Source organism: Hypomesus nipponensis, chromosome 26 (assembly GCF_054491055.1).
Source record: "Hypomesus nipponensis isolate SF chromosome 26, ASM5449105v1, whole genome shotgun sequence".
Taxonomy (NCBI): Eukaryota; Metazoa; Chordata; class Actinopteri; order Osmeriformes; family Osmeridae; genus Hypomesus; species Hypomesus nipponensis.
Window position 1 is genome coordinate 139,723 of NC_140386.1, and position 19,302 is coordinate 159,024.

Genomic DNA, 19,302 nt, shown 5'->3' on the forward strand with positions numbered 1-19,302 from the left:
AACCACAAGTCATTCATAAAAACATGTACACATTGTCAATATTAACCATACACATTGATAACCTTATACTCCGTATGTCTTACTGAGCTAAACGCTATCAAAATGCGTACAACGCGTGTTATCCTCATGCCGCTTTGTACAGAGTATAGCTAGGTGCGTTACCGTCTCAGCTGGTCACATGGTCTGTCCACACTGAGGAAGTCACATGGTCTGTCCACATCACTGAGGAAGTCACATGGTCTGTTCACATCAATGAGGAAGTCACATGGTCTGTCCACGGTGAGGAAGTCACATGGTCTGTCCACATCACCGAGGAAAGGTGCGTTCGACATGGACTGACTTTGTGCAGCGCTGCAGCCGGCGGCTGACTTGAAACAGTAAATTCTGGTTAGACTTTTTGTCCGACTTGAGACGGCGCCGAGGATAGGTCACTATGACGTCGCCATCAAAGTACTGTGAGATCGATTCGAGAACTGAGCGCACTTTCTCAAGAGCAACTGCACGGGTTCTAATGACGACACAGCTATTTCATGATTGGCCAGACTCACGCACGACAACTTTGACGAGTGTTTTGTAATTATTCTGACACCTTCAGTTTTGCCAATGCTCAAATCCGGACCAAAGAGTTTAATTGAATACAAAATTTACGGAAGAAAGGGTTTTACCCCGCCTCTTCACTAACGGAAAGACTACGTTTAATTATAAATAAAGTAAAGTAAGCAAAAAGCGTTTATTCGGCCGTGACTGACGTCAACGCAGCAAACCACGAGAAGCTGAAATGTCAGACTTAACAGAGACGTTTTCAACTCCTCCCCGACTGCAAGCGGCTACTCTCGCCGGTTGTTTCATGCAGCCGCAGTCCATGTCAAATGCACTTAATGTCACATGGTCTGTCCACGGTGAGGAAGTCACATGGTCCGTCCACATCACTGAGGAAGTCACATGGTCCGTCCACATCACTGAGGAAGTCACATGGTCCGTCCACATCACTGAGGAAGTGACATGGTCCGTCCGCATCACTGAGGAAGTCACATGGTCCGTCCACATCACTGAGGAAGTCACATGGTCTGTCCACATCACTGAGGAAGTCACATGGTCTGTCGTCACTGAGGCTGTTGTGAAGAAGGGACACCAGCGCCTCTTCTTCTCGAGACGGCAGAGGAAATTTGGAATGAACCATCACATCCTCACGCTGTTCTTCACCAGCACTGTGGAGAACCTCCTGACTGGCTGCATTCGCTCTCTGGTACGGCAACAGCACTGCCCTCAACTGCATATATGTGTTGTGTATTTTATTGTACCTGTGTATTGTCTATACATATTGTAATTTGTTAGGTGTATATATCGTAGGTCATTTGTTAGGTGTGTATTGTATATTGTAGATGTGTAGATTGCGTTGTGTGTATAAAAGATCATGTTGTTATAATTGTTATATATTGCTTATTTGCCTGTACCTGCGCCCACGACTTTCAGCCTCTGTTGCAGTCCTGTATGGTTGAGTGACAATAAAAGGGTGTGATTTGATTTTGATATGATTAAAGGCGCCTCCCTATGGAAATAAAAACCGAGTAACTGCTTCTTTTCAATCATCTGTTTAATTTATCAGGGATAAACAGGCATTTTGTAAAACATTGTGATCCACAGTCGTTTTGTTTGCGGTTATATGGTTTGACTGGAGTTTTACATTTGTGCAATTTAGCAGACGCTTTTATCCAAAGCGACTACCAAGAGAGTTTTTAATCATACAGGTAAAAAGAAAACAATTATATACTTTGTCAACATCATCTTCTCATATTTTTGGTCCGGTTTTGAGTTACTTCCTTTCTAAATGCACTGGATTCTTCTGTTGACTTTCTTTAATGTATGACTTTATTTACTGTAATACTTAAAAAGGTTAAGTCTTCTTTTCTATGTCAGTCCATAGATGTTGATTTGGGCTCATAGTATGTGGTTCAAAAGCAATCTCGGACAGGCCTGTGCCGATATGTGGAAGTGAGTGTCACCTTTTGAACGTAGCAAGCAAAGCCAGTGATAAGCTCTGAACTAAATCTTTGTTGGATAAACTGTTGCGCTACGCTGTTATTAGGCTACCTTAAATTCCTGCCGTCTATTACTATTACCAATTATGCCATATCAATTTAAGTCAATTTGTGGTAGAGGCAGTTTAAATGTTTGATGGACGAATGTCGCTGGTAGTTTCCCATGATTACAATTTTCAAACATGTAGGCAGCTTATATGAATGGACAGTATAAGCTATGGTTTATATGAATGACCCATACTGTGCATCATAAAATGTATCTAGTTGGTATTATCATTGATTTCCACGTCTAAATGTATGTTATTAACAGTAGGCTACCCTCATCAATATTCAGTTTCTGTGTACAGTTGTTATGGTTTTGACAAGAACCATGACGCATCAATAACTGTGATGTCACAATGTCTTAATTTTCCATGATGTCATTCCATTCTGAAGTACTAAAGTAAAAGCTTCTTTTCGTCCTCTTCACAACAGCACCAGCATTGTAGAAAACCGTATCTGCAATAATTATCAGTAAACTGTATGGAAGTTATTTAGATATCTTTTTATAGACATTTTGATTGCCAATGTCATTCTTTAGGTAAATGACTGTTTCACCAAAATGGACAGTGAAGATGAACATGATGAGATTCAGGTAATATTACACAGTAGGAATTGATTTAAATCTGCTATTGCTGAATACTTAATATGTTAAAGATTAAGTAACCAATGCTTATTCAAAATGTAATGTGTCTGTAAAGAAAAGAAAAAGGCTCAGAAGTCATTATTTGAGTGACATTTTGGAGACGATTATTCAGTGTTAATAGTTTCAAATGTTGAATTCAGGAGGAGAACACGAAAATGCGTGTGCTAGTTTGTGAGCTGGAGAACATTCTCAGTGAAATGCAAGCATACGAACGTCGTTTGTCAGAGCTGTTTGACGGAAAGGTATGAATGACAACAGCATTCGTTTCTGTCCTTAGCCTCTCTCATGACACTGAGCAGATTTAGTTTGGTGACTAAAATATCTTTCAATTGGATTCTTCAATTTCAATTCTGGTCAATTGGATCTCCTTATCTCTTTCTCTCTCCGTGAAGATCACAGTGGAGGGTCTGGACACGTTCCTCCAAAAGATCCGGTCTGCGGCAGCTCAGGATGTGAGGACATGCCTCTCTCCGGCCTTGAAAGGCCTTCCTATTATGGCAACAGGGAGCATGAAGAGCACTTCCACATCATCGTGTGGACAAACTGAACCAGAGTCTTTAGCCCTGGCCATGCCCGACTTCACCATGGGAGCTGAGGTCCTGGTCCCAGGCATGATGACCTGTTCCCTGAAGCACCTGCTGGAGAAGCCCGGAGAGATGGTCCAGCAGTCTCTGGCTAAGTTAACCACACAACTCAGTAACCTGGGCCTTGTCTCTGTTGTGGGAAAGAAGGCTGTGGCAGCCACTTGTGAAATCTATAATCTAGTCATGAGAGTGGTTTCCATCTTCCTGTCCCATTGTGGCACCTGCTCCAGGCACTTGTTGATCTCAGTTACAGGCATGATTGCACGGGACAACATGGCCGCTGTGCTTCGGTGCTTCACGGAAACAGCCAAGACCTTCAACCAAAGGGGCTTCAACAGCACCGTCTTCCAGTTGAAGCCTGTGGTCCAGGCGGTGGTGACCTATCTGGGAAAGATATACCAAAGCAAAATGGCTGCTGCCTTCAAGTACCAGCTACCCCTGGCTGATGATTATTCCTCGGAGCTTGAGGAGTTTTGTGGGAAGATCGAGGCACCCATCATTGTTGAGGAAGTCCCCAGTGAGCTCCTGGAGAAGGTGGTGGACTCAGGGCAGAAAAGATATCTGGCTGACCTCTCTTACTGTCACGGGCCTATCCTGGCCAAACAGATGGTATGAACCTAGACATATCTAAAGTTATTTTACCGGCCTTGTCATGTTCAATGTTCATATTGCAACATGTTTTATGTTTACGTTGTTTTTTTAAGAATGAAGAGCTTGCTGCAGCTGGATACATCATTTATTATGATGATCCTGATGAACTCCTGGAGAAGACAGAGAAGAAGTCGGTGGAAAAGGGATCCCTGGCTGCTGTCTCTGAACGTCTTTCCCTGGCCTTACTGCCTCCTGGTGCCATACAACTTGTGGCAACTGGACACATCGCTGATGTCCGTGCTGAAAAAGCTCTGGTGAAGGCTGAATCCAAGGAGTGGGTTATGGACGGCCTGAAAACTGCAGCTTGCAAAGTTGTGGAGGACCTCATAGCAGCAGCCAATAAAGCGGTTGGCATTGACACTCCCCTTAATACTGAGGTGAGAAATAATTACCTCAACATGGCAGAGTCAACCTTCCCATTTTATGTTGGGTTTGTAGTGTTTTTCGTTGAACAGCTATATTTAACTGGTTTCCTACAACTTTTTACAGATCTCTCAGACCGAGAAGGTTGCCCTCATCACTGGCAAGGCTAAGTCTCAGTTTACTACTGAAGATGTTCCTGATGAACTCCTGGAGAAGACAGAGAAGAAGTTGGTGGAAAAGGGATCCCCGGCTGCTGTGTCTGAACGTCTTTCCCTGGCCTTACTGCCTCCCGAAGCCATACAGCTTGTGGCAACTGGACACGGTGCTGAAAAAGCCTTCATGAAGGCTGAAGCCAAGGAGCTGGTGATGGCTGGCCTGAAGACTGCAGCTTCCAAAGTTGTGGAGGACCTCATAGCAGCTGCAGTAGAGATGGTTCACATGACCACTCCCCTGGATACCCAGGTCTGGCATCATTCATCAAAGCTTACTTTGCTGTTCAGACAACAGTACATATAACTTAAGTCTTTACACTGATTTGCTGTTTACAGATCTCTCAGACACGGAAGGTAGCCCTCATCAATGGGAAGTCTGAGATTGCTGCTGAGGATGTTCTAAATGAACTCCTGGAGAAGGTTGTGAAAGAGTCGAAGAAGAAGAGATCCCTGGCCCTGATGTCTGTCTCTGACTGCCCCCCCTTGGCCACTCAGCTTCCTCAGGTAAGAGACAATATGGGTTAAGATTTTCTAAGGTTTGTGCACCTTGCTCTTTTTTACGAAACGCCATTTTCACCTTTTGATGTTTTTACACATGTTCATTTCTGTGTCTCTGTCTTCAGCTCACCGATCTTGTTCCTGAGCAGTGCAGTGGAGAGGCTGCAAAGTGTGCTGGTGAGTTATTCAAAGCTTCACGATGGCCTCCTTTTGGCCTCCATTACCTTAGTTTGAAATGCATGAAACGAATTCAGTGATGTATGCTGTTTTTATTCAGCAGATGAAGACAGACAGATGAAGAAGAAGAATGAGAAGAAGAAGAAGAAGGGAATCCGTGCATTCTTCAGAGGGCTTTGGAAGAGGATGATATGTTCCTCTGGAATTCCAAAGGATGACTGAGGCCCTGTCACCTAGGAGTGTCTGTGCCCCTACAAGCAACACACAAAGTATATTGTGAATCCAAAATAAAACAGTTATTGGCATTTCCAAGAAGTTGTGATCCATGCAGAGATGTATACACAGGTCAAAAAGTACTGGGGCTAAATGTGTAGCGGGCTCCAGGATTGTAAATGAATCTTGCATCATGAACATAGTCTATAGTATAATTCAACTTTTATTTTATCCTCAACATATGAAATCTCCATGTCTGGTATAAATCAAATCGGTCTGTGCACAGTGTAAATGAAAACTTGTCATTTGTTTTTATATACATGCATTGTGCTGAAATTGAACATTCAATCTACTTTCATGTTTTCTTTATTCAGTGAAATACATTGGTGTATAGCTGCCTATCTATGTTACAGCCTGAAAGGGGGAGATATCAATGAAGACTCTTGGACACGATGCATCCCTTCTGGCAGCTGCATTGAGAATCTGTATTATTTTCTAAATGATTTACATAGTTACAAAAGTTCTTTACATTCCAAAGTCAACTTGCTAATCTAATGTTCTTATTCTCTTCCTGTAATCTTTTACAGGTAAATAAACAAAAATTGTCATTTCTTACTCTTTTCTTAAACAGGTCAAATCAAATGTGACAGTATTTATAAAGACGATCTATTTGTCAATAAACAAGTTAAATTATAAAACATATGTACTGGGGACAACCACAGAGATATTGCATAACATTACCAGTCATTTGTCTCCTCTATTCCTTGTTACCAACTATGGTTAATTCAGAAATGAACACACAACCACAAGTCATTCATAAAAACATGTACACATTGTCAATATTAACCATACACATTGATAACCTTATACTCCGTATGTCTTGCTGAGCTAAACGCTATCAAAATGCGTACAACGCGTGTTATCCTCATGCCGCTTTGTACAGAGTATAGCTAGGTGCGTTACCGTCTCAGCTGGTCACATGGTCTGTCCACACTGAGGAAGTCACATGGTCTGTCCACATCACTGAGGAAGTCACATGGTCTGTTCACATCAATGAGGAAGTCACATGGTCTGTCCACGGTGAGGAAGTCACATGGTCTGTCCACATCACCGAGGAAAGGTGCGTTCGACATGGACTGACTTTGTGCAGCGCTGCAGCCGGCGGCTGACTTGAAACAGTAAATTCTGGTTAGACTTTTTGTCCGACTTGAGACGGCGCCGAGGATAGGTCACTATGACGTCGCCATCAAAGTACTGTGAGATCGATTCGAGAACTGAGCGCACTTTCTCAAGAGCAACTGCACGGGTTCTAATGACGACACAGCTATTTCATGATTGGCCAGACTCACGCACGACAACTTTGACGAGTGTTTTGTAATTATTCTGACACCTTCAGTTTTGCCAATGCTCAAATCCGGACCAAAGAGTTTAATTGAATACAAAATTTACGGAAGAAAGGGTTTTACCCCGCCTCTTCACTAACGGAAAGACTACGTTTAATTATAAATAAAGTAAAGTAAGCAAAAAGCGTTTATTCGGCCGTGACTGACGTCAACGCAGCAAACCACGAGAAGCTGAAATGTCAGACTTAACAGAGACGTTTTCAACTCCTCCCCGACTGCAAGCGGCTACTCTCGCCGGTTGTTTCATGCAGCCGCAGTCCATGTCAAATGCACTTAATGTCACATGGTCTGTCCACGGTGAGGAAGTCACATGGTCCGTCCACATCACTGAGGAAGTCACATGGTCCGTCCACATCACTGAGGAAGTCACATGGTCCGTCCACATCACTGAGGAAGTGACATGGTCCGTCCGCATCACTGAGGAAGTCACATGGTCCGTCCACATCACTGAGGAAGTCACATGGTCTGTCCACATCACTGAGGAAGTCACATGGTCTGTCGTCACTGAGGCTGTTGTGAAGAAGGGACACCAGCGCCTCTTCTTCTCGAGACGGCAGAGGAAATTTGGAATGAACCATCACATCCTCACGCTGTTCTTCACCAGCACTGTGGAGAACCTCCTGACTGGCTGCATTCGCTCTCTGGTACGGCAACAGCACTGCCCTCAACTGCATATATGTGTTGTGTATTTTATTGTACCTGTGTATTGTCTATACATATTGTAATTTGTTAGGTGTATATATCGTAGGTCATTTGTTAGGTGTGTATTGTATATTGTAGATGTGTAGATTGCGTTGTGTGTATAAAAGATCATGTTGTTATAATTGTTATATATTGCTTATTTGCCTGTACCTGCGCCCACGACTTTCAGCCTCTGTTGCAGTCCTGTATGGTTGAGTGACAATAAAAGGGTGTGATTTGATTTTGATATGATTAAAGGCGCCTCCCTATGGAAATAAAAACCGAGTAACTGCTTCTTTTCAATCATCTGTTTAATTTATCAGGGATAAACAGGCATTTTGTAAAACATTGTGATCCACAGTCGTTTTGTTTGCGGTTATATGGTTTGACTGGAGTTTTACATTTGTGCAATTTAGCAGACGCTTTTATCCAAAGCGACTACCAAGAGAGTTTTTAATCATACAGGTAAAAAGAAAACAATTATATACTTTGTCAACATCATCTTCTCATATTTTTGGTCCGGTTTTGAGTTACTTCCTTTCTAAATGCACTGGATTCTTCTGTTGACTTTCTTTAATGTATGACTTTATTTACTGTAATACTTAAAAAGGTTAAGTCTTCTTTTCTATGTCAGTCCATAGATGTTGATTTGGGCTCATAGTATGTGGTTCAAAAGCAATCTCGGACAGGCCTGTGCCGATATGTGGAAGTGAGTGTCACCTTTTGAACGTAGCAAGCAAAGCCAGTGATAAGCTCTGAACTAAATCTTTGTTGGATAAACTGTTGCGCTACGCTGTTATTAGGCTACCTTAAATTCCTGCCGTCTATTACTATTACCAATTATGCCATATCAATTTAAGTCAATTTGTGGTAGAGGCAGTTTAAATGTTTGATGGACGAATGTCGCTGGTAGTTTCCCATGATTACAATTTTCAAACATGTAGGCAGCTTATATGAATGGACAGTATAAGCTATGGTTTATATGAATGACCCATACTGTGCATCATAAAATGTATCTAGTTGGTATTATCATTGATTTCCACGTCTAAATGTATGTTATTAACAGTAGGCTACCCTCATCAATATTCAGTTTCTGTGTACAGTTGTTATGGTTTTGACAAGAACCATGACGCATCAATAACTGTGATGTCACAATGTCTTAATTTTCCATGATGTCATTCCATTCTGAAGTACTAAAGTAAAAGCTTCTTTTCGTCCTCTTCACAACAGCACCAGCATTGTAGAAAACCGTATCTGCAATAATTATCAGTAAACTGTATGGAAGTTATTTAGATATCTTTTTATAGACATTTTGATTGCCAATGTCATTCTTTAGGTAAATGACTGTTTCACCAAAATGGACAGTGAAGATGAACATGATGAGATTCAGGTAATATTACACAGTAGGAATTGATTTAAATCTGCTATTGCTGAATACTTAATATGTTAAAGATTAAGTAACCAATGCTTATTCAAAATGTAATGTGTCTGTAAAGAAAAGAAAAAGGCTCAGAAGTCATTATTTGAGTGACATTTTGGAGACGATTATTCAGTGTTAATAGTTTCAAATGTTGAATTCAGGAGGAGAACACGAAAATGCGTGTGCTAGTTTGTGAGCTGGAGAACATTCTCAGTGAAATGCAAGCATACGAACGTCGTTTGTCAGAGCTGTTTGACGGAAAGGTATGAATGACAACAGCATTCGTTTCTGTCCTTAGCCTCTCTCATGACACTGAGCAGATTTAGTTTGGTGACTAAAATATCTTTCAATTGGATTCTTCAATTTCAATTCTGGTCAATTGGATCTCCTTATCTCTTTCTCTCTCCGTGAAGATCACAGTGGAGGGTCTGGACACGTTCCTCCAAAAGATCCGGTCTGCGGCAGCTCAGGATGTGAGGACATGCCTCTCTCCGGCCTTGAAAGGCCTTCCTATTATGGCAACAGGGAGCATGAAGAGCACTTCCACATCATCGTGTGGACAAACTGAACCAGAGTCTTTAGCCCTGGCCATGCCCGACTTCACCATGGGAGCTGAGGTCCTGGTCCCAGGCATGATGACCTGTTCCCTGAAGCACCTGCTGGAGAAGCCCGGAGAGATGGTCCAGCAGTCTCTGGCTAAGTTAACCACACAACTCAGTAACCTGGGCCTTGTCTCTGTTGTGGGAAAGAAGGCTGTGGCAGCCACTTGTGAAATCTATAATCTAGTCATGAGAGTGGTTTCCATCTTCCTGTCCCATTGTGGCACCTGCTCCAGGCACTTGTTGATCTCAGTTACAGGCATGATTGCACGGGACAACATGGCCGCTGTGCTTCGGTGCTTCACGGAAACAGCCAAGACCTTCAACCAAAGGGGCTTCAACAGCACCGTCTTCCAGTTGAAGCCTGTGGTCCAGGCGGTGGTGACCTATCTGGGAAAGATATACCAAAGCAAAATGGCTGCTGCCTTCAAGTACCAGCTACCCCTGGCTGATGATTATTCCTCGGAGCTTGAGGAGTTTTGTGGGAAGATCGAGGCACCCATCATTGTTGAGGAAGTCCCCAGTGAGCTCCTGGAGAAGGTGGTGGACTCAGGGCAGAAAAGATATCTGGCTGACCTCTCTTACTGTCACGGGCCTATCCTGGCCAAACAGATGGTATGAACCTAGACATATCTAAAGTTATTTTACCGGCCTTGTCATGTTCAATGTTCATATTGCAACATGTTTTATGTTTACGTTGTTTTTTTAAGAATGAAGAGCTTGCTGCAGCTGGATACATCATTTATTATGATGATCCTGATGAACTCCTGGAGAAGACAGAGAAGAAGTCGGTGGAAAAGGGATCCCTGGCTGCTGTCTCTGAACGTCTTTCCCTGGCCTTACTGCCTCCTGGTGCCATACAACTTGTGGCAACTGGACACATCGCTGATGTCCGTGCTGAAAAAGCTCTGGTGAAGGCTGAATCCAAGGAGTGGGTTATGGACGGCCTGAAAACTGCAGCTTGCAAAGTTGTGGAGGACCTCATAGCAGCAGCCAATAAAGCGGTTGGCATTGACACTCCCCTTAATACTGAGGTGAGAAATAATTACCTCAACATGGCAGAGTCAACCTTCCCATTTTATGTTGGGTTTGTAGTGTTTTTCGTTGAACAGCTATATTTAACTGGTTTCCTACAACTTTTTACAGATCTCTCAGACCGAGAAGGTTGCCCTCATCACTGGCAAGGCTAAGTCTCAGTTTACTACTGAAGATGTTCCTGATGAACTCCTGGAGAAGACAGAGAAGAAGTTGGTGGAAAAGGGATCCCCGGCTGCTGTGTCTGAACGTCTTTCCCTGGCCTTACTGCCTCCCGAAGCCATACAGCTTGTGGCAACTGGACACGGTGCTGAAAAAGCCTTCATGAAGGCTGAAGCCAAGGAGCTGGTGATGGCTGGCCTGAAGACTGCAGCTTCCAAAGTTGTGGAGGACCTCATAGCAGCTGCAGTAGAGATGGTTCACATGACCACTCCCCTGGATACCCAGGTCTGGCATCATTCATCAAAGCTTACTTTGCTGTTCAGACAACAGTACATATAACTTAAGTCTTTACACTGATTTGCTGTTTACAGATCTCTCAGACACGGAAGGTAGCCCTCATCAATGGGAAGTCTGAGATTGCTGCTGAGGATGTTCTAAATGAACTCCTGGAGAAGGTTGTGAAAGAGTCGAAGAAGAAGAGATCCCTGGCCCTGATGTCTGTCTCTGACTGCCCCCCCTTGGCCACTCAGCTTCCTCAGGTAAGAGACAATATGGGTTAAGATTTTCTAAGGTTTGTGCACCTTGCTCTTTTTTACGAAACGCCATTTTCACCTTTTGATGTTTTTACACATGTTCATTTCTGTGTCTCTGTCTTCAGCTCACCGATCTTGTTCCTGAGCAGTGCAGTGGAGAGGCTGCAAAGTGTGCTGGTGAGTTATTCAAAGCTTCACGATGGCCTCCTTTTGGCCTCCATTACCTTAGTTTGAAATGCATGAAACGAATTCAGTGATGTATGCTGTTTTTATTCAGCAGATGAAGACAGACAGATGAAGAAGAAGAATGAGAAGAAGAAGAAGAAGGGAATCCGTGCATTCTTCAGAGGGCTTTGGAAGAGGATGATATGTTCCTCTGGAATTCCAAAGGATGACTGAGGCCCTGTCACCTAGGAGTGTCTGTGCCCCTACAAGCAACACACAAAGTATATTGTGAATCCAAAATAAAACAGTTATTGGCATTTCCAAGAAGTTGTGATCCATGCAGAGATGTATACACAGGTCAAAAAGTACTGGGGCTAAATGTGTAGCGGGCTCCAGGATTGTAAATGAATCTTGCATCATGAACATAGTCTATAGTATAATTCAACTTTTATTTTATCCTCAACATATGAAATCTCCATGTCTGGTATAAATCAAATCGGTCTGTGCACAGTGTAAATGAAAACTTGTCATTTGTTTTTATATACATGCATTGTGCTGAAATTGAACATTCAATCTACTTTCATGTTTTCTTTATTCAGTGAAATACATTGGTGTATAGCTGCCTATCTATGTTACAGCCTGAAAGGGGGAGATATCAATGAAGACTCTTGGACACGATGCATCCCTTCTGGCAGCTGCATTGAGAATCTGTATTATTTTCTAAATGATTTACATAGTTACAAAAGTTCTTTACATTCCAAAGTCAACTTGCTAATCTAATGTTCTTATTCTCTTCCTGTAATCTTTTACAGTTAAATAAACAAAAATTGTCATTTCTTACTCTTTTCTTAAACAGGTCAAATCAAATGTGACAGTATTTATAAAGACGATCTATTTGTCAATAAACAAGTTAAATTATAAAACATATGTACTGGGGACAACCACAGAGATATTGCATAACATTACCAGTCATTTGTCTCCTCTATTCCTTGTTACCAACTATGGTTAATTCAGAAATGAACACACAACCACAAGTCATTCATAAAAACATGTACACATTGTCAATATTAACCATACACATTGATAACCTTATACTCCGTATGTCTTACTGAGCTAAACGCTATCAAAATGCGTACAACGCGTGTTATCCTCATGCCGCTTTGTACAGAGTATAGCTAGGTGCGTTACCGTCTCAGCTGGTCACATGGTCTGTCCACACTGAGGAAGTCACATGGTCTGTCCACATCACTGAGGAAGTCACATGGTCTGTTCACATCAATGAGGAAGTCACATGGTCTGTCCACGGTGAGGAAGTCACATGGTCTGTCCACATCACCGAGGAAAGGTGCGTTCGACATGGACTGACTTTGTGCAGCGCTGCAGCCGGCGGCTGACTTGAAACAGTAAATTCTGGTTAGACTTTTTGTCCGACTTGAGACGGCGCCGAGGATAGGTCACTATGACGTCGCCATCAAAGTACTGTGAGATCGATTCGAGAACTGAGCGCACTTTCTCAAGAGCAACTGCACGGGTTCTAATGACGACACAGCTATTTCATGATTGGCCAGACTCACGCACGACAACTTTGACGAGTGTTTTGTAATTATTCTGACACCTTCAGTTTTGCCAATGCTCAAATCCGGACCAAAGAGTTTAATTGAATACAAAATTTACGGAAGAAAGGGTTTTACCCCGCCTCTTCACTAACGGAAAGACTACGTTTAATTATAAATAAAGTAAAGTAAGCAAAAAGCGTTTATTCGGCCGTGACTGACGTCAACGCAGCAAACCACGAGAAGCTGAAATGTCAGACTTAACAGAGACGTTTTCAACTCCTCCCTGACTGCAAGCGGCTACTCTCGCCGGTTGTTTCATGCAGCCGCAGTCCATGTCGAATGCACTTAATGTCACATGGTCTGTCCACGGTGAGGAAGTCACATGGTCCGTCCACATCACTGAGGAAGTCACATGGTCCGTCCACATCACTGAGGAAGTCACATGGTCCGTCCACATCACTGAGGAAGTGACATGGTCCGTCCGCATCACTGAGGAAGTCACATGGTCCGTCCACATCACTGAGGAAGTCACATGGTCTGTCCACATCACTGAGGAAGTCACATGGTCTGTCGTCACTGAGGCTGTTGTGAAGAAGGGACACCAGCGCCTCTTCTTCTCGAGACGGCAGAGGAAATTTGGAATGAACCATCACATCCTCACGCTGTTCTTCACCAGCACTGTGGAGAACCTCCTGACTGGCTGCATCGCTCTCTGGTACGGCAACAGCACTGCCCTCAACTGCATATATGTGTTGTGTATTTTATTGTACCTGTGTATTGTCTATAAATATTGTAATTTGTTAGGTGTATATATCGTAGGTAATTTGTTAGGTGTGTATTGTATATTGTAGATGTGTAGATTGCGTTGTGTGTATAAATGTTTGATGGACGAATGTCGCTGGTAGTTTCCCATGATTACAATTTTCAAACATGTAGGCAGCTTATATGAATGGACAGTATAAGCTATGGTTTATATGAATGACCCATACTGTGCATCATAAAATGTATCTAGTTGGTATTATCATTGATTTCCACGTCTAAATGTATGTTATTAACAGTAGGCTACCCTCATCAATATTCAGTTTCTGTGTACAGTTGTTATGGTTTTGACAAGAACCATGACGCATCAATAACTGTGATGTCACAATGTCTTAATTTTCCATGATGTCATTCCATTCTGAAGTACTAAAGTAAAAGCTTCTTTTCGTCCTCTTCACAACAGCACCAGCATTGTAGAAAACCGTATCTGCAATAATTATCAGTAAACTGTATGGAAGTTATTTAGATATCTTTTTATAGACATTTTGATTGCCAATGTCATTCTTTAGGTAAATGACTGTTTCACCAAAATGGACAGTGAAGATGAACATGATGAGATTCAGGTAATATTACACAGTAGGAATTGATTTAAATCTGCTATTGCTGAATACTTAATATGTTAAAGATTAAGTAACCAATGCTTATTCAAAATGTAATGTGTCTGTAAAGAAAAGAAAAAGGCTCAGAAGTCATTATTTGAGTGACATTTTGGAGACGATTATTCAGTGTTAATAGTTTCAAATGTTGAATTCAGGAGGAGAACACGAAAATGCGTGTGCTAGTTTGTGAGCTGGAGAACATTCTCAGTGAAATGCAAGCATACGAACGTCGTTTGTCAGAGCTGTTTGACGGAAAGGTATGAATGACAACAGCATTCGTTTCTGTCCTTAGCCTCTCTCATGACACTGAGCAGATTTAGTTTGGTGACTAAAATATCTTTCAATTGGATTCTTCAATTTCAATTCTGGTCAATTGGATCTCCTTATCTCTTTCTCTCTCCGTGAAGATCACAGTGGAGGGTCTGGACACGTTCCTCCAAAAGATCCGGTCTGCGGCAGCTCAGGATGTGAGGACATGCCTCTCTCCGGCCTTGAAAGGCCTTCCTATTATGGCAACAGGGAGCATGAAGAGCACTTCCACATCATCGTGTGGACAAACTGAACCAGAGTCTTTAGCCCTGGCCATGCCCGACTTCACCATGGGAGCTGAGGTCCTGGTCCCAGGCATGATGACCTGTTCCCTGAAGCACCTGCTGGAGAAGCCCGGAGAGATGGTCCAGCAGTCTCTGGCTAAGTTAACCACACAACTCAGTAACCTGGGCCTTGTCTCTGTTGTGGGAAAGAAGGCTGTGGCAGCCACTTGTGAAATCTATAATCTAGTCATGAGAGTGGTTTCCATCTTCCTGTCCCATTGTGGCACCTGCTCCAGGCACTTGTTGATCTCAGTTACAGGCATGATTGCACGGGACAACATGGCCGCTGTGCTTCGGTGCTTCACGGAAACAGCCAAGACCTTCAACCAAAGGGGCTTCAACAGCACCGTCTTCCAGTTGAAGCCTGTGGTCCAGGCGGTGGTGACCTATCTGGGAAAGATATACCAAAGCAAAATGGCTGCTGCCTTCAAGTACCAGCTACCCCTGGCTGATGATTATTCCTCGGAGCTTGAGGAGTTTTGTGGGAAGATCGAGGCACCCATCATTGTTGAGGAAGCCCCCAGTGAGCTCCTGGAGAAGGTGGTGGACTCAGGGCAGAAAAGATATCTGGCTGACCTCTCTTACTGTCACGGGCCTATCCTGGCCAAACAGATGGTATGAACCTAGACATATCTAAAGTTATTTTACCGGCCTTGTCATGTTCAATGTTCATATTGCAACATGTTTTATGTTTACGTTGTTTTTTTAAGAATGAAGAGCTTGCTGCAGCTGGATACATCATTTATTATGATGATCCTGATGAACTCCTGGAGAAGACAGAGAAGAAGTCGGTGGAAAAGGGATCCCTGGCTGCTGTCTCTGAACGTCTTTCCCTGGCCTTACTGCCTCCTGGTGCCATACAACTTGTGGCAACTGGACACATCGCTGATGTCCGTGCTGAAAAAGCTCTGGTGAAGGCTGAATCCAAGGAGTGGGTTATGGACGGCCTGAAAACTGCAGCTTGCAAAGTTGTGGAGGACCTCATAGCAGCAGCCAATAAAGCGGTTGGCATTGACACTCCCCTTAATACTGAGGTGAGAAATAATTACCTCAACATGGCAGAGTCAACCTTCCCATTTTATGTTGGGTTTGTAGTGTTTTTCGTTGAACAGCTATATTTAACTGGTTTCCTACAACTTTTTACAGATCTCTCAGACCGAGAAGGTTGCCCTCATCACTGGCAAGGCTAAGTCTCAGTTTACTACTGAAGATGTTCCTGATGAACTCCTGGAGAAGACAGAGAAGAAGTTGGTGGAAAAGGGATCCCCGGCTGCTGTGTCTGAACGTCTTTCCCTGGCCTTACTGCCTCCCGAAGCCATACAGCTTGTGGCAACTGGACACGGTGCTGAAAAAGCCTTCATGAAGGCTGAAGCCAAGGAGCTGGTGATGGCTGGCCTGAAGACTGCAGCTTCCAAAGTTGTGGAGGACCTCATAGCAGCTGCAGTAGAGATGGTTCACATGACCACTCCCCTGGATACCCAGGTCTGGCATCATTCATCAAAGCTTACTTTGCTGTTCAGACAACAGTACATATAACTTAAGTCTTTACACTGATTTGCTGTTTACAGATCTCTCAGACACGGAAGGTAGCCCTCATCAATGGGAAGTCTGAGATTGCTGCTGAGGATGTTCTAAATGAACTCCTGGAGAAGGTTGTGAAAGAGTCGAAGAAGAAGAGATCCCTGGCCCTGATGTCTGTCTCTGACTGCCCCCCCTTGGCCACTCAGCTTCCTCAGGTAAGAGACAATATGGGTTAAGATTTTCTAAGGTTTGTGCACCTTGCTCTTTTTTACGAAACGCCATTTTCACCTTTTGATGTTTTTACACATGTTCATTTCTGTGTCTCTGTCTTCAGCTCACCGATCTTGTTCCTGAGCAGTGCAGTGGAGAGGCTGCAAAGTGTGCTGGTGAGTTATTCAAAGCTTCACGATGGCCTCCTTTTGGCCTCCATTACCTTAGTTTGAAATGCATGAAACGAATTCAGTGATGTATGCTGTTTTTATTCAGCAGATGAAGACAGACAGATGAAGAAGAAGAATGAGAAGAAGAAGAAGAAGGGAATCCGTGCATTCTTCAGAGGGCTTTGGAAGAGGATGATATGTTCCTCTGGAATTCCAAAGGATGACTGAGGCCCTGTCACCTAGGAGTGTCTGTGCCCCTACAAGCAACACACAAAGTATATTGTGAATCCAAAATAAAACAGTTATTGGCATTTCCAAGAAGTTGTGATCCATGCAGAGATGTATACACAGGTCAAAAAGTACTGGGGCTAAATGTGTAGCGGGCTCCAGGATTGTAAATGAATCTTGCATCATGAACATAGTCTATAGTATAATTCAACTTTTATTTTATCCTCAACATATGAAATCTCCATGTCTGGTATAAATCAAATCGGTCTGTGCACAGTGTAAATGAAAACTTGTCATTTGTTTTTATATACATGCATTGTGCTGAAATTGAACATTCAATCTACTTTCATGTTTTCTTTATTCAGTGAAATACATTGGTGTATAGCTGCCTATCTATGTTACAGCCTGAAAGGGGGAGATATCAATGAAGACTCTTGGACACGATGCATCCCTTCTGGCAGCTGCATTGAGAATCTGTATTATTTTCTAAATGATTTACATAGTTACAAAAGTTCTTTACATTCCAAAGTCAACTTGCTAATCTAATGTTCTTATTCTCTTCCTGTAATCTTTTACAGGTAAATAAACAAAAATTGTCATTTCTTACTCTTTTCTTAAACAGGTCAAATCAAATGTGACAGTATTTATAAAGACGATCTATTTGTCAATAAACAAGTTAAATTATAAAACATATGTACTGGGGACAACCACAGAGATATTGCATAACATTACCAGTCATTTGTCTCCTCTATTCCTTGTTACCAACTATGGTTAATTCAGAAATGAACACACAACCACAAGTCATTCATAAAAACATGTACACATTGTCAATATTAACCATACACATTGATAACCTTATACTCCGTATGTCTTACTGAGCTAAACGCTATCAAAATGCGTACAACGCGTGTTATCCTCATGCCGCTTTGTACAGAGTATAGCTAGGTGCGTTACCGTCTCAGCTGGTCACATGGTCTGTCCACACTGAGGAAGTCACATGGTCTGTCCACATCACTGAGGAAGTCACATGGTCTGTTCACATCAATGAGGAAGTCACATGGTCTGTCCACGGTGAGGAAGTCACATGGTCTGTCCACATCACCGAGGAAAGGTGCGTTCGACATGGACTGACTTTGTGCAGCGCTGCAGCCGGCGGCTGACTTGAAACAGTAAATTCTGGTTAGACTTTTTGTCCGACTTGAGACGGCGCCGAGGATAGGTCACTATGACGTCGCCATCAAAGTACTGTGAGATCGATTCGAGAACTGAGCGCACTTTCTCAAGAGCAACTGCACGGGTTCTAATGACGACACAGCTATTTCATGATTGGCCAGACTCACGCACGACAACTTTGACGAGTGTTTTGTAATTATTCTGACACCTTCAGTTTTGCCAATGCTCAAATCCGGACCAAAGAGTTTAATTGAATACAAAATTTACGGAAGAAAGGGTTTTACCCCGCCTCTTCACTAACGGAAAGACTACGTTTAATTATAAATAAAGTAAAGTAAGCAAAAAGCGTTTATTCGGCCGTGACTGACGTCAACGCAGCAAACCACGAGAAGCTGAAATGTCAGACTTAACAGAGACGTTTTCAACTCCTCCCCGACTGCAAGCGGCTACTCTCGCCGGTTGTTTCATGCAGCCGCAGTCCATGTCGAATGCACTTAATGTCACATGGTCTGTCCACGGTGAGGAAGTCACATGGTCCGTCCACATCACTGAGGAAGTCACATGGTCCGTCCACATCACTGAGGAAGTCACATGGTCCGTCCACATCACTGAGGAAGTGACATGGTCCGTCCGCATCACTGAGGAAGTCACATGGTCCGTCCACATCACTGAGGAAGTCACATGGTCTGTCCACATCACTGAGGAAGTCACATGGTCTGTCGTCACTGAGGCTGTTGTGAAGAAGGGACACCAGCGCCTCTTCTTCTCGAGACGGCAGAGGAAATTTGGAATGAACCATCACATCCTCACGCTGTTCTTCACCAGCACTGTGGAGAACCTCCTGACTGGCTGCATCGCTCTCTGGTACGGCAACAGCACTGCCCTCAAATGCATATATGTGTTGTGTATTTTATTGTACCTGTGTATTGTCTATACATATTGTAATTTGTTAGGTGTATATATCGTAGGTAATTTGTTAGGTGTGTATTGTATATTGTAGATGTGTAGATTGC

The 19,302-nt window shown here is 43.0% G+C and overlaps 3 protein-coding genes across 6 annotated transcripts; all 3 read left to right on the forward strand.

Annotated features, from left to right (window-relative positions):
- Positions 1-1,299: 1,299 nt before the first annotated feature.
- LOC146220906 (uncharacterized) lies at positions 1,300-6,131 on the forward strand. Of its 2 annotated transcripts, none has more exons than XM_084693203.1 (8): positions 1,300-2,673; positions 2,865-2,966; positions 3,117-3,917; positions 4,013-4,336; positions 4,449-4,784; positions 4,871-5,038; positions 5,158-5,209; positions 5,310-6,131. In XM_084693203.1, exons 1-8 carry the CDS (start codon positions 2,641-2,643, stop codon positions 5,429-5,431), a joined length of 1,938 nt encoding a protein of 645 aa, XP_084549329.1. In that variant the 5' UTR covers positions 1,300-2,640; the 3' UTR covers positions 5,432-6,131. The 2 variants fall into 2 exon arrangements, with proteins under 2 accessions (XP_084549329.1, XP_084549330.1); XM_084693204.1 differs by having other exon boundaries at positions 5,313-6,131.
- Positions 6,132-7,522: 1,391 nt separating this feature from the next.
- Positions 7,523-12,213, forward strand: LOC146220907 (uncharacterized). 2 transcript variants are annotated; one of them, XM_084692337.1, is made up of 8 exons: positions 7,523-8,896; positions 9,088-9,189; positions 9,340-10,140; positions 10,236-10,559; positions 10,672-11,007; positions 11,094-11,261; positions 11,381-11,432; positions 11,533-12,213. In XM_084692337.1, exons 1-8 carry the CDS (start codon positions 8,864-8,866, stop codon positions 11,652-11,654), a joined length of 1,938 nt encoding a protein of 645 aa, XP_084548463.1. In that variant the 5' UTR covers positions 7,523-8,863; the 3' UTR covers positions 11,655-12,213. The 2 variants fall into 2 exon arrangements, with proteins under 2 accessions (XP_084548463.1, XP_084548464.1); XM_084692338.1 differs by having other exon boundaries at positions 11,536-12,213.
- A 1,669-nt stretch (positions 12,214-13,882) lies between these two features.
- Positions 13,883-17,868, forward strand: LOC146220908 (uncharacterized). 2 transcript variants are annotated; one of them, XM_084692347.1, is made up of 8 exons: positions 13,883-14,358; positions 14,550-14,651; positions 14,802-15,602; positions 15,698-16,021; positions 16,134-16,469; positions 16,556-16,723; positions 16,843-16,894; positions 16,998-17,868. In XM_084692347.1, the coding sequence occupies exons 1-8, from the start codon at positions 14,326-14,328 to the stop codon at positions 17,114-17,116; spliced, it is 1,935 nt and encodes a 644-aa protein (XP_084548473.1). In that variant the 5' UTR covers positions 13,883-14,325; the 3' UTR covers positions 17,117-17,868. The 2 variants fall into 2 exon arrangements, with proteins under 2 accessions (XP_084548473.1, XP_084548472.1); XM_084692346.1 differs by having other exon boundaries at positions 13,884-14,358; positions 16,995-17,867.
- The last annotated feature ends 1,434 nt before the right edge of the window (positions 17,869-19,302 follow it).

What these genes read in the sequence shown, in the direction of transcription:
- LOC146220906 (XM_084693203.1), top strand. Translation starts at nt 2,641, where the DNA reads ATGGACAGTGAAGATGAACATGATGAGATTCAG. An exon ending in CAGAGCTGTTTGACGGAAAG is followed by an intron (nt 2,967 to 3,116) that starts GTATGAATGACA and finishes CTCTCCGTGAAG; the next exon opens with ATCACAGTGGAGGGTCTGGA. An exon ending in TGGCCACTCAGCTTCCTCAG is followed by an intron (nt 5,039 to 5,157) that starts GTAAGAGACAAT and finishes CTCTGTCTTCAG; the next exon opens with CTCACCGATCTTGTTCCTGA.
- LOC146220907 (XM_084692337.1), top strand. Translation starts at nt 8,864, where the DNA reads ATGGACAGTGAAGATGAACATGATGAGATTCAG. An exon ending in ACACTCCCCTTAATACTGAG is followed by an intron (nt 10,560 to 10,671) that starts GTGAGAAATAAT and finishes AACTTTTTACAG; the next exon opens with ATCTCTCAGACCGAGAAGGT. An exon ending in AGAGGCTGCAAAGTGTGCTG is followed by an intron (nt 11,433 to 11,532) that starts GTGAGTTATTCA and finishes GTTTTTATTCAG; the next exon opens with CAGATGAAGACAGACAGATG.
- LOC146220908 (XM_084692346.1), top strand. Translation starts at nt 14,326, where the DNA reads ATGGACAGTGAAGATGAACATGATGAGATTCAG. An exon ending in CCACTCCCCTGGATACCCAG is followed by an intron (nt 16,470 to 16,555) that starts GTCTGGCATCAT and finishes TGCTGTTTACAG; the next exon opens with ATCTCTCAGACACGGAAGGT. An exon ending in AGAGGCTGCAAAGTGTGCTG is followed by an intron (nt 16,895 to 16,994) that starts GTGAGTTATTCA and finishes GTTTTTATTCAG; the next exon opens with CAGATGAAGACAGACAGATG.